A 17898-nucleotide genomic window follows, 5' to 3' on the forward strand; every position below is an offset into this window, starting at 1 on the left:
ACCCAAGGATACAAATTTCCAAAGCTATAAAACTGAATACAACTGTCATGATGATGGTGAGATGATGCCCATTTAAAAAGTTTCATATTTGTATAGTTTTAGATTTTCATTTAAATCATAATGCCAAATCTCCGTGGTTGTTTATGCTAATAAATTAGATGCAGATACACAGAGAGAAAATGGTGTTTTTCTGCCTATCAAAGGTGAAGTGCAACCTACCTTCTGTTAATGGGAGCTTTACCTCTTCTTGTTTCCAGTCCTTTTGCTGGTTGTCCCATTATTCAGTGTTTCTCATTTTTGAAGGGAGAAAGGGGGGAAAGGCAAATATTGCTTTTTTGATTTGTGAGTGCACAATGTTCAAATCCAAGTCCAAAAAACGAACTTGTTAGTACCCGTGAGAACTGATTGCCTTGAATAAATCCTTGTAGCTCATCAGACCACTCCCTGCTAAGCTGCCTTACATGAGACAAGACTTTTTGCAGGTGCAGTAGACAAAAGGTAAAAGCATGAAACGTAGCAAAAGATCTGCATTGTAATTTTCTCTTCTCTTGTTGCTTGGACTCCCTTACAGCTGCTCGTCTGTCAGGAAAAGAAAAAAGAAACAAAATGCCCCAAATCACGATGAGTTTTGGACTGATGCCTCATCCCTATCTATCTCGCTCTGTCTGTCTTTTCCTGTCTATCCCATCCCCCTCTTCCTCCTCTCATCCATTGCTCCATCACACAGGAAGTCTGGTCTTCCTGAAAACAAGTCTCCGAGCATGGAAAGGGACAAGGACAAGGGGGGCAGGTACGTGTGGGGGCGCAGAGGATGTTTTTGTCATTCCACTGCCCCTCTGGTTACTGCAAGCCTCAATGTAGTCCATCCTGAGGAAGCCAAGCCCTCGTCACTCTGGTCAGGCCTTGGGCCCACACGTGCTCCCTCGTAGGGCCGGTGTGACGCAGTAACTGTAGCGCTGGAGTAATCCCTCCAAACAAACGCTGTTTCTTAAAAATCATAAAAGCTTTAACAAGCAGGAAAAAGTCAGCAACAATCACAGCAGACGATCAAATGTAGCATACAGCAACGCTGTGTTGTGAGGCTCAGTGTTAGAACAAAAGTCGAAGACTTTGCCATCTATCCAGCCTCCATTTCCTGTATGTAATCACTACAATCTGCCAAGCCACCTGCAAGTGTGGGAATTTATCTGCACATGGTTTTCCACAGAGTCCCACTGACTGATTTACAGTGTAACAAAAAAATGGACACATTGTCCAAAATGGGAAGTTTTACTAATAATCTTCAAAAGTAAAAACATTTACTAACGTAGCTATGCTTTTACAGTTCGAGTGAAAAAAACTGAATACGTTTCACGCTCTGTAAAAAGCTGGATATTAAAGGTGCAGAGAAGTCAGGCTGCTTTAAATGCAACAATTCAAATCATTTGAGCGACATATTAAAGTGATAAAGGGAAAAAGAAAACATTTAGCTGGAAATAATTAAGAACAATAAAGAAATCCTAGAGTGGGCACAGAAACACCTCCGTCAGTGAGTCTGCTTCATCTCTGCATCCACAAATATAAGTGAAATCTGCAGCCTGAAAAGAAAAAAAAAATACATATTTAGAAGCACAAACGTACCGCATTACTGCAGTTATTACCTCTGCCATGTTTTTGGTAATGTTTACGAGTCTGTGTGTGCGTCAATCTGTCTGTAACACATAGTAACAGCTTAGCAGTCCAATAACATTTGCCTTACATCCACCAAAGTCTTCGAGGTCAAACTATGGTAGGTCAAATTGACAGAAAGCCTTATAACTTAGAAACTATGATTCTTGTAAGTGTAGTGTGCATTGTCAGCATATAGAAAGTATCATATACAGATTTAAATATCATGACACATTTGACGTGTGACCTCTCATTCAATGTCAATAGATTGAGCTGAAAGTCAAAGTGATAATAATGCCATACAGAGTGTTTGTTCTAAGGTAAAATTATAGCCATTGTTTGTGCTGACAACATATAGACATATAGAAAATAATATTACGGGATTCTAAATATCACATTACTTTGGACCTCTGATCTCTTCAAGGTCGAATAAGGTCAAACTTTTTTTAAAAAGCATTTTATTTTGAAAACTATGTTTAAAATTCTACTTCCTTTGTTTGCATAAAAATCACGTTGTCACAATTTATCTCTGACCTTACTTTACGATTTCACATCTGCCTTAAAGAAACTATTTGGAAAGAAGTTTAAAGTACAGTGTAATTAATTTCAAGTAGAGTGTAATTTAGCCGAAGAACAATGATCTTATATTGTAAGTACACTGTACTTTTCAGGATGTGTTATGGAGCAACCTGCCTTTTTATATCATAATGTTTTACATTGTTATTTAATATTTATTCTGCGGATGCACACGATGAATAGTGTATTATTTAATTCATCTTTTCTTAAGATTACTTAATTTACTTATAAAAATTGCTTATACACAAATAAGTTACATATCATTTGCTTCTGCTTTCTTGTATAATACCTGGAAGTTAGGCAAGGTTAAGACACTTCATAATGCGTCACATGCAGAGAAAATTAAGATGCTTTTACCAATTACCAGGAAATTAAGCCGTTTTTAAAAATGCTTACAGTATAATTATTTTTTATTTCTTTGTAAAAACCTAGTGTACCTACTTTTAAGTATTCGTAACAGCTATAACTATGTTGCAATGTGCATATTAATACAATTACACCTTTAATGCATCGTATCTAAAAAATAATAGTACTCAAAATTATCTCATGTGTATTAAAGTATATTAAAGAATTAAATTAAAATTATTATTTTTTAAACAGGGCAAATAACAAAAGCCTGTACTGCAAACTTCTTATAGTCAGTTTAAAACAAACAAAGAAAACAAAATTATTATGCATACAAAATGCATTACTATTCCCTTAAAAGCAAATACTGCAGAGAGTGTGAGCTGCCTGGGCAAATGTTTGTAGTTTGCAGTGTTTTGCCAGAGTAATACTGTGTGAATATAATAGAGGGGGGAAAAAATCTTACTTTAAGACGTGCGCTTCTCTTTATTCTCTGAACACAGTAAGAAAACGTTCGTGAGACGTGTCAATATATATGCTGGTATTTCTGAAACACATATCATACTTCTCCAATGTATGCTCAATCATCCAACTATGTCCCACTTTTTGGGGCATACTTCTCCAAGCTTGTGAGAAAAGGCACAGCGATCCATACAAAACTAAATGCATTTATATAATGTAAGTCTAGTGTGAATGTCTATTGTATGTTCCTCATTTTCTAAATGCTAAATGTAGTATTGCTGGAAACAGTGTGGCTGTGAGCGGAGACAGCTCCATGGAGCAGAGCCTGAAAGTGACAGACTCCATAATAACAGGATGTTTACAGCATGCGGAAGCCCTGCCAGGGACAACCACAAGCAGGCAGCAACTTTGGCTGTGGCTGGAAACACGAGTGAAGAGGAAATGCAGGCCGGCCAGATTCCCTCCAGATGCACCAAATATAACCTCACTGACTGCTGTTTTGTTTACACAGAGTCTCTACCTGCTTGGGGTCTGTTTAAGTCTTTCTTTTTTTCCACAGTGACCCCTGGAGAAAGAAAACACAGCTGTATGATGGCACACAGTGATGGCTGATGGGGTCAGCTGCAGGTGACAGTGGACAGACAGAAATTGGTGGTTTCTGACATTTAGGGTGGGTTGAAGCTTGTTCACTGTCACCAGCTGTTTCTTTTCGACCATCAGTGTTCAAATTTTGCACCAGACATCACTTCTCCAATGAGCACTTGTGAACTTGAGTAAATAGTAGTGTAGGGTGTGAATACTTCCTGTTTGCCATAGGACAAAAAGGCCTGCTGTCACCTGGTGGGTATCATCATTTCATCTGAGTTGATCTGATCAGATTCCTTTGGTGTAAAGAATTTTATCAAAACAGTTATAAAAGAGAGCTTGAGTGTGTCTTTAAGCTTTTTGGACCAGGACAGAAGTGGCTACATAGAACAGGGTGAGTTACAGTTGAGTCACATGCACAGAAAGCATTCTGATCTGATATATAAAATCACCTTTTGCCAAGACAATTTTAGTGTGTTGTTCGTTTCGGCTCTTGTTTCTGTGTTTGATGTTCACTTGTCACTTCACTGCTCTCGGTCAGGCTCTTCTTGGAGAACTCTGTGAAGGAGCAAGACCTCTGACCCCAGCAGACACCAGAGCTTTCCTCCTGGAGGGAGACTTGGATGGTGACGGTGAGATCGGCTGGGAAGGTCAGTGTGTCTGAGCACAACTAACCAAAGATATAGAGTTCACATTTTTATTTTTGTGCTTTTTCAGGCATGTGTATTTGATTTGATGCCATAGTCACACATCTGTCTGCTTCCCAGGTGTTGCTGCCTATTCTAAGCTTGACATCACTTCCGCTTTCCCACGGTGTAAAGCTGATTGTGACATCACTAGTCTCGTCCAATCAGCTTTTTGCCAGCCTTCTTCGGGCCAATCAGCTGTGATTCTGTGTACTTAAAATCTCACTGGACATTAGTCATTGTCCCTTGCAGATGCTTTCATGCAACCCACCTCCTCCCCATCATCACCTCTCGCTCATCTTTCAGGCTCCATTCAAGCCTTCATCTTCATCTCCACCACCAGCATCTAGACTCCAGGGGGTCCTACCATAATCCCTATAACTGCTGGGATTTCATTCAGTGACACGCCATCGGAGTCTAACCACCAAATACCTCAAACTGAATTCTGTATATTAATAAATTATGCTCAGTTCCATCATAAATGATCCCTCCTTATTGAAATGAAGACAAGCACTCCTATAGAAAACAGTAGGAACAGCTTTAAAAATAGGTCTTTAGTCATCACATGTTTATTATATAATTCAATTCTAATTTATATTGTACCATTATATTTATTCGCCAGCCTTGTGGTCAGGTCTTATTCTGAAAAAACAAAAATCATTTTCACACTTTTTTTTCTTTTTGTGGTTTCTTTGTTTATGAAAATAATAAAGGGCACTCATCATTACAAACAATGAGCAGTGATTGCAAAGAAAAATCTTTTCCCGATTATGTCTGTTGTCATTTTGAATCCCAGATAAATACCAAATCAAATGGAAATGGTCTAAAAGCTACTATGTGGTGCACTGCTCAGAGAAAGCAACATTAATCATAACTAACAGTGATTTTACTGTCACTAAACCAGCTGGTGCTGGTATCAGTGGCAGTCACCAGCTATAACATGGTCTCTTGACAGTGATCTGTCATCCTTACACTGTCTTTTACTTTGCAAAGCTAAAATGTAGCTGGTGTCTTCATCTAATATTTTTATTTTTCAGAGTTCTGGTCAAGTCTGCACAAGATCTGAATGATTTACTGCATGGGGATGATCCTTTTCCTACAGTAAACCCCAAGTTAGATCTCGCTTCTCTGCTTTGTGTCCCTGCTAGAATATATGTTTCTTCATGGTGTGACTTTTATCCAGTGAGAGACACAGATGAGTAGTTACAGTAAAACCTACTGTTTTGATGTTATATTGAGCACTGGGTCACATCCAGGCTAGCCAAGGGGGTTGGGGAAGGAGTACACAGGAGACTTTTGACTCTCCACTTAACCGCATGTGCAATTTTCCAGTCAGCAAATGAAGTCGCCCCAGTTTAACACTCCATGCGCAGTAATTGGTGTGAATATGTTTACATTTAGATTCCGTGTGTTCAGTATTTATCCCGTGTTCCTTGAAATCATTTTAAAGAGGTGATTGATTGATTTGCTATAGATGCAAAAAAAAATAAAAATCATCAAGACTACAGATGAGCCATTAGAAGAAATGGTTTCTTCTGCCTTTACATTTTACATTCTCGTACAGCTAATGCAGCACAAGGCTCTGGGTTAATATAACTCCTTATTTTAACAGATCGACTGCATGCATTCATTCCTACACCGGGTCTTTAGTATCTATGGAGAATATTAACAATTAAGGTGGGGATCGTGCAGTTTAATTTTCACTTAAAGTTTAACGTTACAAGAAAAGATATTCAGCCAGCATGCAACCAGTTTCAGTTAGAAAACAGTTTCCCAAGCATATCACATCTATTAGGTTTTTTCTTATTGTCTTTATAGATGAATGCTGGACAAAAAAGCTAACTTGTTACGGTTAGATGGTGAGGGCTCAAGCGCAGGACTCCAGAATCAGCTGTACACAATAATTTATTTGCAGAATCCACATTGTGTATTTATGGGAAGTGCAGGGCAGTGCTATATACAATTAGGTGAGGGACGGGGCTCCGGGGAAATCCACGGGGGTAGTCACGCGTTCTCCAACTCTCCACACTCACAGCCACAGGTTCACTCTTCCACACTTGACACAAAGAATCACACGGGGAGGGAATCCAGGAGGTCTGTAGACGGGGAGACGAAGATTAGTTACACAGTTCACTTTTAAACACTTGAGCTTAGCTTAGCTGTAGACTTGACTTTCACTAACGCCTGGCAGACAACAATCCAGCGAAGAACAGCCAGGAGAACAGCACTCCTGGCTTAAATGCTGACCGCCCTGATTAGGCTCAGGTATTTCCTCTCACCGACGGCGTGAACCCACAATGACTTCCGCCTCGGCGATAGAGAAGAGGAGAGAGAGAGTGGAAGTTGGAGAGAAAGACAGAAAAAACCTCAGATCAGCTGGACGCTGATCCACCGTGACATAACTACATTATCACCAAAAGGAATTCAGATTGTTAAGAGTATAAATGGTCGTGTAAAATGGTGCTTTAATTACCACTAAAAGTCCTGCATTTATTTGTAAGTAACAGAAAAATGTTCATCAGCTGTTAGTAAATTTCTCATTAATCGTGGATAATGGAAGTAAGATATACCAGTGTTTTGTGGATAAGTGTAATCACAGACACATGACTACAGAAAATAAAATAATGAAAAAATGAATAAAATTGCACTTTTAAAAAGTTAGAGATAGAAAATTTCACTAAACTTTTGTTCATAGTGAAAAAAAAATTTGTATTACATTTCCACCAAACTGTTTCACTGCAGTAGTAAGACGCAGGGCCAGATAGGTTGGATCAATACTAGTCCAACTTTCTTTCTTCTTCTTCTTCTTCTTTTTTTTTTTTATAAATCTTACTTCAAACACTACAGACTAAAAAATGCTTATTGGTGCAAATTGCACCAGGGGTGCACAAGCAGGGCACAGTTGGCTCATGCAACTGATCTCTGGCAAACAGGAAAGTGGCTGTGAGGTTTGGGTGACTGGGTGTCTGGCAGAGCTTCGGAGTACCTGCATGACCCAGCAGAGAAACTCTGCGACGGGATTAAATTTCTGATCCGACGCATTTACAGTTCTGTCAATGATGCACATTTATTTGCAACTTTCTCCCAGACGGCGAGTCACTCACCTGACTGGCAGAGGACAGAGCGACAGGAAACAAGGGTCACTTCTATTTCTGCTGCAGCACCAAAGAGCGACCTTCTGCTCTCAGGCGGAGATATTGATTCAATACGTGCACTCTTCTGCACACAGAAGGCAAAATATCTCTGTGGCCTAAACCCGTTTCACAGGATTTTCTGAAATGTACATTTCAGAAGACGTCCTATGATCATTCGTTGGTGCTTCAGATTACAGGCTTGATGGGTTTCATTCCTGCTGTGAGATATTTGTAATTTAAGCCTGATATTGAAGAAGGGCAGAAATAGTTACAGTATCTATGGCTGAGTCGTTTGAGGTGAGAGACCTCATTTGACCACAGCAGATGTTAAACGCCAAAGATTAGTTTTTCCAGAGTTTTTAAGAAGTAAAGAAAAAGCCCAGTGAAACACATTTTAAGTACAATTTGTAGGCTTCTTGGACAACCTATGCCTGAAACCATTTCTGTGAAAGACTTATGGAGAACTGTAGCAGCAGCTAAACTAACAACGTATTACGTGTCCAGAGCTTGAAATTAAATATGTTTAATATAGATTCTGTTATGATTTGTACACACAATTAAATTCTGCTGGTATTTCAATAAAACTCCTCATCATCTCAATACTGCCACCTGATGTAGAATTACTGCATAACACCTGGCTATCCTAAAAAAAAAAGCAAACATGATAAGGAAAGTCCCCAGGACTATCCCCGTTTAATTGTCATTTGTTTTGATAGTACGTGAGAACTCGGCGTCATTATGCAACCATCCGGTGCCAAACTGGATTAGTTAAAAGGATGATGATGATAATGGGTGCGATGATACCGAGGGCATCAGCTTTCAGCGTGTCCCCAAATAGTACCACAAATAGTTTCATCGCCATATGGAGAAATGGTTTGAATGGATGTAAGAGGTCCAGAAATAAGTTCCGGCATGAGAGCCGGTGGCTGTATGTAGGTGCATGATGATAGTGGTGATGTACTATTAAATAAAGCGTTTCAATTAATCCCTGGAGCTCCCCACTTCATATAAACGTCTTCCTCCTATTCATAAGACTATAACTCACAGTTTGGCGTGGAAAATTATCATAACATAGTTTTAGTTCAGTATTGCTATTATATACAAGTCCCCTCTACGCATTCACGGCAATAAAAATGAATGAAACTTCAAAAAATGGGGCACAATGTGCATAAACATACATACGAATTAGGAAGATAGAAATCATAAAGACTCATAGAAACCGTAGTCCATAAGTTTGACGTAGATTTATATATATATTAATAATTCATATAACAATCATACACACATAATTGTTTTTATCAAGGGAATAGATAAGCAGGACAATGTTTTTCTCCATAATATAGTAGTATAATAGCTGATCAGCCTAGTGTTCTCAATGTTGCCATTATGTGAAGCTAAGAACAGCTGGAATAGGGAAAAGTGTTAAATGCATTCCCCTGTTGTGGGCTAAAAATCCAAAGAACAAATAAAGAAATGAACGTTTACATTTTGAACGTGGTGTTTTAACTTACGTAGGTTTTCGACTACAACGTCCCTACCTGCAGTGATCAATCAGACCAATCAGCCTGTTCTGACATTGGAAGGTCAGGAAAGTCATCGCAGACGTTTTACGCACGCCAGTTACGCACAAGCGCCGTTTCAACCAAACCGTGATCAGCGATGATGGTGTAAAAGCACAGAGATAATATTACCAAAATGTACTGAGTGTTTGGGGGGGTTTACAAAAAAACAACAACAACAAAAACACATTGCTTTATTAAAGGAACTCTTCTGGGGGTTATTTAGAACCAAAGCTGGCGAAGATAGCTATTTAAGGTCATTTAAAGAGTTCATAATCAACACAACGCTTTTTCACATTAATACATTTATCATTTAAACATGATTAAAGACAGCGTTTGAAACGACATTCATTAAAGCACAGTCAACAAGTGAAATTACATAAACACAAAGCAAAAACAAAAAAAATAATAACAGTATTAAGTACGGTTGACTTGGAATAAGTCTTTCTGGCTGTCAAAGATAATATAAAAGTTTACCCCAGCTTTCACTCTGAGGTGTTCTGCACACTTTAACAGGCTGCAGAGTATGTTTCAACCAAATCAGCAACATATATTATTAGCCTTATGCAATATTAAGCACTTTCACATAGGCCTACGCTTAGCCTACCATTTAAGCATCTTCATTTATGTTCATATAAATAGAACAGCTCTGTCTACTGGACACATTTTTTGACTGACTGCTTTGCACACAGTGTCTGTTACATAGCCTATGCATCATATTTCGGGTGAGACAAGGTATATAAGCTGGTGAGAGTCGCTGGGGGCTTTACTGCAGTCACCAGATTCATCTGAGCGAATCCACTCTAGTCTTAGCCAGACCCTAAGGTGAGTTTCACTGAAGAGTTGCAGACCTGTAGGCAAGTCCACTTCCTGACTCAGAGAGTTACAGGGCTTCTACTTCTTCATGCAATGGGATATAAATCATGTCCAGATTTTGAACATCACAAGGCCAGATTTCAGCTTTGGACTAACAGAGGAACGAAACGGAGAAAGAGAAAAAAAATTCAACTACAGATGCAAAGGAGATTTAATCTTTTGCCTTTTGGAAGGCTTTATTTTGGAGAAATTGGACTACCTTTTGTGGCTTGGAAGACTCACAGAGAGGGACTGTGAATTATACTGCATGGTATAATGAGTATTGCATGAAGCCCTGTAACTCTGAGCAGTGCACTACAAAGTGCACTGAGGGAAGTTAAAAGGTGGCCTTAGATTGAGAGTAAAGCTGCTTCATCGTGTCAGATTTCCCCACAGCCTGACTGACTAACCGATGACTTGTCCTCTTCTCTCCTCCCTCAGTTAAAAAATGGCATTCGCCGGAGTCCTGACCGAAGCTGACATCACTGCAGCCCTTGCAGCTTGCCAAGGTAAACATGATGAAACTCATAGCATTTTAACCTAGGGAAAGCCTAGACAACAGCCAAACTGTGACTGCAAAAACTTCGCATCCAGTTGCAAAATATTCTAAAAAAAAAAAAAAAAAATCTCAGGTGTCTGCCAGTAGTAAAGAGAGTTCTAAATGGCTGTATGTCTCAGCATAAAGCATGCACCAGTGCATCTACTGTAAGAAAAGCTGACCTGCACGTTAGAAAAAAAGCTGAGTGATGGTCAGGAAGGGAAAGTGGATACAACCAAATGCCAGGCCTTACATGCAGAAACTACAGCCTCTGCAAAACACACCACAGCCTGTGTTTGTGCTATAACCTCCCTCTGTCCATCTTTCCACAGCTGCCGACTCCTTCAAGCACAAAGACTTCTTTGCTAAGGTCGGCCTGGCAGCCAAGTCCGCCGATGACATCAAGAAGGCCTTTGCCATCATTGACCAGGACAAGAGTGGCTTCATTGAGGAGGATGAGCTGAAGTAGGCACCCTCTCTTAAATTTCACCCACAAGCTCCTCAAAGCTCTTGTAGCACTGGGATCATCTTTCTCTGGCTCACAGTGAAATCAGAATGATGTCAGAGGCCCAAAAGCATCTGAGAAGCTCAGGCTACTGGGTGTTCTCCTAGACTGCAACTCAATACCAGTTCTCTCCTTCAGTGCCTCTTGCTGTAGGGTGACGTAGAACAGAGGACAAAGGAAAGGAATTGTAGCCTGCTTACATTTTTTTCATGACAAAGCCCAAAAACCTCAGCATCCAATAGAACAAGAAGGATTCAGTTAGAGATATTTAATATGCTTTTTGAATAGATGATCGGTTTAGCACAAAATATTCACTGTGATCCCAGAAAACAACTGTTCAAAGAAAGGCTTCTCTTTTAAAAAGAAAAAAAAGCTAATCTTGTGTCTCTGATTACCCTCTCCAGGCTGTTCCTGCAGAACTTCTCTGCCAGTGCCAGAGCTCTGACTGATGCTGAGACAAAGACATTTCTTCAGGCCGGTGACTCTGATGGCGATGGCAAGATCGGAGTTGATGGTGAGGAAATCTTTACCTCCAAAAGAACAATGTAAAGGCCATCCAACAAAAGCAAAACAATAACCTTCTTTCTTTCTTTCTCCCTCTGCAGAGTTCGCTGCCATGGTCAAGTCTTAAATGAATGAACTGACCAACTGACTGACTTCACAACTCTAAAGGAACAACTTGAATCAAGACATCCTTTTCCTCTCTTCTTCTCCTCTTCCCATTCACTCTCTCTCTCTGTCTCTCTTCAGTTCTCCACACCACTTTTATACACTCAACCTTTCACCCCTGACCATGGACAAACTGCTCCCTCTCTTTCTTTCTCTGGCAGTGCAGACCCCAATGCTGTCCACGATGAATGTAACCAACTAAGTGTATAGCGTGGTTGACTCGTGTCTTTCTCTCTCTCTCTCTCACTTCTGTCGTCGTTTTACTGTGACTTCTGCTTTCTGTGAGATCAGTGATGATGCACTTTTAGGGCAAACGGACGGACGATGAGAAAACAATAAAGGTTCTTTTTTCAGTAAGACAAGTCTGACCCTGTTCTTTGCTATTCAGTTGTGAAGTAGTAAATCAATGATAGCTTCTTTTTTAAAAAAGAAATTCAAAAACATTCTTTTAAATGCATGAGAAAACTTCTACATGTAACATCCACCCACCCACCTATCAATTCCCCCATTGCCTGTGAATTGGCTCTTTAGGTAATCTTTAGGTAATCTGGCACAGATGTGCCTATTTTAAGAAAATAAATCTATGCTAAACTTTTAACTAAAATGCTAAACTAGTAGCCGAATGTCACACAGACAGGTAATTGACTCTGTATAAATGATGATCATAGCCACCATAATGTCACCCCCATGGGTTTGTATAGTCCTGTATTGAAGTCACGAGTTCAGAATTTTGCATCACCGTCTGAGATTTTGGAGCCAAACGTTGAATAGGTGATGGATGGGTTAAGAGGGATTGTAACATGTAGTTCTTTTATTGAATCGGTTGCTAAGACCATAAAAGAAGGGGCATTTTCTCTTGTACATCCAGAAGAATGCAGTTTTAAAGCACATCTGCAACAGCATGTATCTTCTGTGAACAATTCATGGAAGTGATATGATATGCAATATTCAGAAATCAACCCACCTAAAACACTTCAAAAATATCTATGTGCAAACTGACTTTAAATCATTTGATTACCGTACGTGTAGATTTTACATGTAGTTTTATTACAAGTACAATGTAAACCTGTGAATTTAATGGACTCTGTTCAAATGAAATGTACTTGATTTGTATGCATTCAGTTTATACTATATTTTCCTTAATGAGTCGTTATTTAAATAAACAAACCTTTTTATTTTACTCAAAATTATCTATTATTTATTAAGTGCCAGTAGTTATATCAGACCAAATAAGCCTGTTGCAGCAGACCAGTTGAGTGCACATACTGTATATGCAAAATTTTCCACTATAATGCGCTCAGTTTTTTATTTGTGTGAGGTGTAAGGTCCTGTTTTGGTTGCTTAAATGCATTTTTTTTTATTGACTTTTGCACTATTAATGCATTACAAGTACATCCAGCTGTGCTGATGTGAGACTTACATAACCTCTTAATCTAGATTCACTAATACGCTGACACACACCTGACTCCTGCTCTACATAATCCAGCTCTTATCTCTTACAGTATCTGGTAATGCTTAAATTCCACCTCCCTTCCAAAGTGGGGGAAAAACCAACAACAACATACAAGAGCAAAACTTGATTGATAATCGCAATAATAGTAAGCAACCACAAGGTGTCGCCATTTAAAATAAATAAATACAAAGAGGGCTTTCAGATGCTTGATGGTTAAAGTTGCAAACGTCGAGGCTTGGAGATAAAGAGGTGGTGTTTTGGAGTTACTTTTGGGGTAAATAGTTCATCTTTTTGTGTAACAAGTAGGTGAGACTGATGAAAATGCTGTTACTTGCAAAGTGTTAAGTCAGAGATTTGCAGCAATTGAAAGTTTGAAAAAAATAATTAGATTTATTCCCCCTGGTTCTAGTTACAGAAAGCACCCGTCCCCCCCTCTCTCCTAAAGCCATTAGTGCTGACTGGATTCACCAGAGACGCTGCTGCGTCAGATGGTTTGAAAGGCTTCCCCTTTGCAGGAAACAAATTCATCAGTTTAGAGTGGCAGGATGCCAGCAGGCTCTTCAGCACAGGCCCCACCCAGCCTCTCACCTTTTAGCACAGGTGCATGAGTGAGAGCTTCAAAACCTCTGACAGTAACAAATGATATGCATATATCTAAATTCTCACTAAAGAAACTTGTAATCTTCATGTTAACTTGTTAGGCAGGTTGATGGCTCACTTGCAACAAACACTGAGGTTTTTACTTCTGAATTTTTACTATCAGAGCATGCGTAATGGAGTATTTCTGATAAATTACGACCTGCTTGAGTCATCCAAATCAAAGAGACTCTTCATTAAAGAAACAAAACAAAACAAAGAAATGATGCCAGACTGATTATTGGATACTTTTAAGGTTTCAAATGCACCTGCAGGGAGAGAGAGAGAGAAGAGAAGAGATGGGATGGGATGGGGAAAATGTAAGGGAGGGGGAGAGAGGGAGAGCAGTGTAACACAGGGGGAGAAAGTTGATTGGACGAACCACACGCTGCCATATGAGTAACGGGGGAAAGGGAGAGAGAGTAGGAGAATGTGCAGCGGATATAAACCGTAAAGGTTAATTGGACAGGTGAGCGGGTGAGGAACACGAGACGGAGGTGGCTGGCTGCGGGAGAATTTGATCCTCGGACAGATTGGAAACTCAAGCATCGCACTCGTCGTATATAAGGCAGAGCCAGCTGTCGGCAGCCACCAAAGAGTCTTATTTGCTGCTGCTGCTGCTGCTTTTGGACCCGGACCGAGGCAACTGCGGTGAGTAGCCCACAGCTGCACAGGTAAACTCTCAGTACAGGTGTGGTATCTGTCTGGTGTGGTCTGTTGGTGCAGTGGCACAGCCTTTAGACTATTTGGGTTACTTTTTCAGGGACGTGACGAAAGTTTTAAATTCGTCTAGCACTGCTTAATTCCTCCAAACCGGACAGAAAGGTGAGATTTTTGACCAAAATACAGGTTCGGGCTGTTTCTGCTCATGCTTTTAACAGATTCCCCTAAAACAACCTGATAAAAACTTGCAGATCATTTTTTATCTACGTTTATTTTTTGTTTAAAGACAGCACGCTGTCGAGCGCTCAGGAGAGGGTGTTTTAACTTTTCCTAGTTCTCTTTTTTATTCGTTCTGCAATGGAAGTTTAAGTATCACAAATTTTACTCCTTCCCTCCCTCTGATTTTTTTTTCTTGTAAAGTCCCTAAGTGCCAATTATTTTTGCACAGAGCCAATTAAGCACTTCAAACAAGGCAAAAAAAAAAAAAGCCGATTAACAAGCTCGCAGGGGAGATCCAATCAAAAAGCACAATTAACCTGGCATCAACGATAAGACAGAAAATATGTTTGGAGTTTTTTGGTAAAATAGAGATTGTACATAAAACCCACTCATCAAAAACTCATAACCTGAGGTCTTATGGGATGATGATATTAACCTAGAAACCACTACAGATATTAAAAAAGGTAATCCAGTGTGATACAAAAGTGGGCTGAGAGGATATCACTGAGCCAAATGTAGGTTAAGATAATTAGAAAAAAGAAAAATACAGACCTATGTGTGTTTCTTAAAGACTTTTCTTCTATTTTGCAGGACCAACATGTCACTCACATCCATTCTTTCAGCTGACGACATCCAAAATGCCATTAAGGACTGTGAAGGTAGGATGTCAACTTATGCACACTGGACCACGCATTGCCCTAGTAACTAAACATGCTCAATTATGACGGTTGTATGACTTATATGCAAAATAAAATACATTAAATGCCGAATAAACGGTTGCTGTAGTCGAGTTCTTTTGTTTTGTTTTTGCAAAAAGGTGCATAATCTTCTCCACAGCTTTTCAATATTGTACAGTGTCCTCGCTACTAAAGTCGCACCCGCTTTAAATCGGGATTTTAAAAAGAGGGGTTTTAATTATATTTTCTGTTTTGTTTTGTTCTTTTTTTGTTTTTGTTTTTTTGTGGGGGCATAGCTGCTGGCTTTAAAAGTTAAAAAAAAGAAAAGAAAAGGAAAAAAAGTGGAAAATCCCTCCCTCCGTCGCTGCAGACACATGCCGTTTTAATCTCCACATCACCTCCCGGGCCGGTGAACCTCACGGGTCAGCTCTGTTTCTGTATTTGTTTCTCTTTTTTTCAACATTTGTATGCTTTCAGCTCCGGACACTTTCTGCTACAAGAAGTTCTTTAAGCTGTGCGGCCTGTCCTCAAAGACACCCAAGGAGGTCAAAGATGTGTTCCAGATCCTCGACGAGGACAACAGCGGCTACATCGAGCACTCTGAGCTCAAGTGCGTAAAAGGATACGGGGTGTCTGCTCTCCCAGAGGCGTTGAATCTTAGTCTTTTCTTTTCAATATGCACTTTTGTTCCTTTACCTGGATTTACTCCGTCAACTAACTGACCCAGTGCGGTGTGGCTTCATATTTAATGTGAATCTATCTCGTATTATTTCTCTGGTAGAAAGAAAAAAAGAAAGAAGGCTTGGTACATTAAATCACACAGTAGTACTCTAATACTGTGATGAATGTTAAGCTGTCTCGCAGTAATCCACTGTGAGTGGTGTTTTCATTTCATTTCTGTTACACAATTCATCCTTTTTTTGACAAGAGGTTTGACTTGTGCAGTCCAGTTTAGGAAGTGGTGTCTTTCTCCGTGTTCTTATTAGTTTATGTTTTTTAAAACATGCCCTATATTGTCATCCATAAATATCAGTCATGGCTAAATATCATCATTGTGTGTGTGCGTCTAGGTTTTTTCTGCAGCGGTTTATCCCCAGTGCACGGACACTGACTGACGCAGAAACCAAGAGCTTCATCTCAGCAGCTGATGATGACAGCGATGGCAAAATTGGAGTAGACGGTTGGTATCTGGTTTCTCACAAAAAAATCAGCATGTGGGCAGAAATGATCTTATTAGTTGGATTAAGACTCAGCTGGTGGAAATGAACCAACACAGGCTGTGCCAAAAGAGACGAACTGGGTGATATATGAGATTTAGTGTGGGGGGGGGGGTGGGGTGTCTTTCACAAAGAAGTTACCATCAGAAAACCTTAAATGCACTATACATCTATGAGGTGAGAGAAGGTATTGTTTTTCTATAATGTTGAAATCCTGGGAATGTTTCATTGGTGTATTCTCTGATCCTTATTTAACCATTATGCCATGTGTGAACCACACATGTTGATATTAAGGTCATCATCATGCTCGATCATTTGCCCCAGTTTTACCCATTATCCATTTGCAAACAAAAAAGTTGTCTTAGTTAATAGGATGAAGGATTTAGGCAATCCAAAATGGACCGCTTTAGTCTGTGTTTATTGTTTATTTACCAGCTCTTCCCTAATCCTGGAGGGAATTGACACAAGATTTAAATTTGCTTGTTTTCTTGATTTTTGTCACGTGGCACATGCAGAGCTATGATTAATTCTGAGTATTCCTTTATTTGTTTATTCTTTTCCCCAGAATTCCAATCCATGGTCCTATCCTGAGTTTTCAGATGAAAAAAGTTCAAGCATTCAGGTCCTTTGGTCACTTTCCCACATCTGGAGTCTTCTGATCCACTTCCAGGGATTAAATATGTTTTCTATTAATGTCTGTGTGCACAAATTGCTTTAAAAAGGCCTTTTTTTATTTTAAAGGCATCACAACTTAATGTGTCTTTTCACTATATTGGTATGTGGTTTCTCGTCTGTAGCATTCCCCCCCCCCCTGACAATGAATGTGGTAAATAAACATGTGGAAACACACACACTTGTGAACTGACTGTGTATATATTAAACGAACTCATATTATGATGTTTAGTATGTTTTGATGATAAAGTTATACATAAAGCAGTGCTTAGCACTGGTGCATCATATCAAGACGTTTGTGGGTCTAAATTTCCCTATCAAATGTCAGCCTTTGTTACAGAAAAGGCCTCTCCATGTGTTGCTCAAAGTCCAGAAGACATGCCTGTTAGATTATTTGGCTGTAGGTGTAGAAAAAAGGAAGATAAAGAAGCTTAAATTTATAGAATAAAATGGATATATGTAAATATTTGGACACAACTTGTAGTGTAAAGCACATTGTTGTCGGTAAGACCCGAAACACAACATATAAATGCCAGTCTAAATCAAAAACAAATACACACAAGATTACAGCTTTACTGGAGGTCAAAGGAGCTTGCAAAGAAAAGCATCTGGACTTCTTTAAGTTGCTTGAAGACGTTTCACCTCTCATCCGAGAAGCTTCTTCAGTTCATGAGAGGTGAAACGTCTTCAAGCAATCAAAATAAGTCCAGACGCTTTTCTTTGCAAGCTCCTTTGACTACGATGACCTGTATGACTGAGAACCTTCACAGAGAGCTTTACTGGAGAATCAAAAGAAAAAC

The 17898-nt window shown here is 39.5% G+C and overlaps 2 protein-coding genes and 2 long non-coding RNA genes across 5 annotated transcripts; 3 read left to right on the forward strand and 1 right to left on the reverse strand.

Moving 5' to 3' along the window:
- The first annotated feature begins 3377 nt into the window (after nt 1–3377).
- Nucleotides 3378–5154, forward strand: LOC120728303. Its single transcript, XR_005694696.1, has 3 exons — nt 3378–4009; nt 4157–4265; nt 4383–5154. It is a non-coding gene; the product is annotated as an uncharacterized LOC120728303 (long non-coding RNA).
- A 798-nt stretch (nt 5155–5952) lies between these two features.
- Nucleotides 5953–7882, reverse strand: LOC120728373. Its single transcript, XR_005694711.1, has 3 exons — nt 7406–7882; nt 6484–6609; nt 5953–6397 (listed from the first exon to the last, which is right to left on the reverse strand). It is a non-coding gene; the product is annotated as an uncharacterized LOC120728373 (long non-coding RNA).
- A 1805-nt stretch (nt 7883–9687) lies between these two features.
- On the forward strand, nt 9688–11920 carry pvalb3 (parvalbumin 3). 2 transcript variants are annotated; one of them, XM_040023214.1, is made up of 5 exons: nt 9688–9819; nt 10291–10358; nt 10720–10852; nt 11297–11406; nt 11498–11920. In XM_040023214.1, the coding sequence occupies exons 2-5, from the start codon at nt 10298–10300 to the stop codon at nt 11521–11523; spliced, it is 330 nt and encodes a 109-aa protein (XP_039879148.1). In that variant the 5' UTR covers nt 9688–9819; nt 10291–10297; the 3' UTR covers nt 11524–11920. The 2 variants fall into 2 exon arrangements, with proteins under 2 accessions (XP_039879148.1, XP_039879149.1); XM_040023215.1 differs by lacking the exon at nt 9688–9819 and having other exon boundaries at nt 10272–10358.
- A 2147-nt stretch (nt 11921–14067) lies between these two features.
- On the forward strand, nt 14068–17275 carry pvalb9 (parvalbumin 9). The gene is made up of 5 exons (XM_040023216.1): nt 14068–14301; nt 15124–15191; nt 15687–15819; nt 16280–16389; nt 16992–17275. Exons 2-5 carry the CDS (start codon nt 15131–15133, stop codon nt 17015–17017), a joined length of 330 nt encoding a protein of 109 aa, XP_039879150.1. The 5' UTR covers nt 14068–14301; nt 15124–15130; the 3' UTR covers nt 17018–17275.
- Nucleotides 17276–17898: the final 623 nt, after the last annotated feature.

Source organism: Simochromis diagramma, unplaced genomic scaffold (assembly GCF_900408965.1).
Source record: "Simochromis diagramma unplaced genomic scaffold, fSimDia1.1 OVJJ01000208.1, whole genome shotgun sequence".
In the NCBI taxonomy this organism is placed as follows: Eukaryota; Metazoa; Chordata; class Actinopteri; order Cichliformes; family Cichlidae; genus Simochromis; species Simochromis diagramma.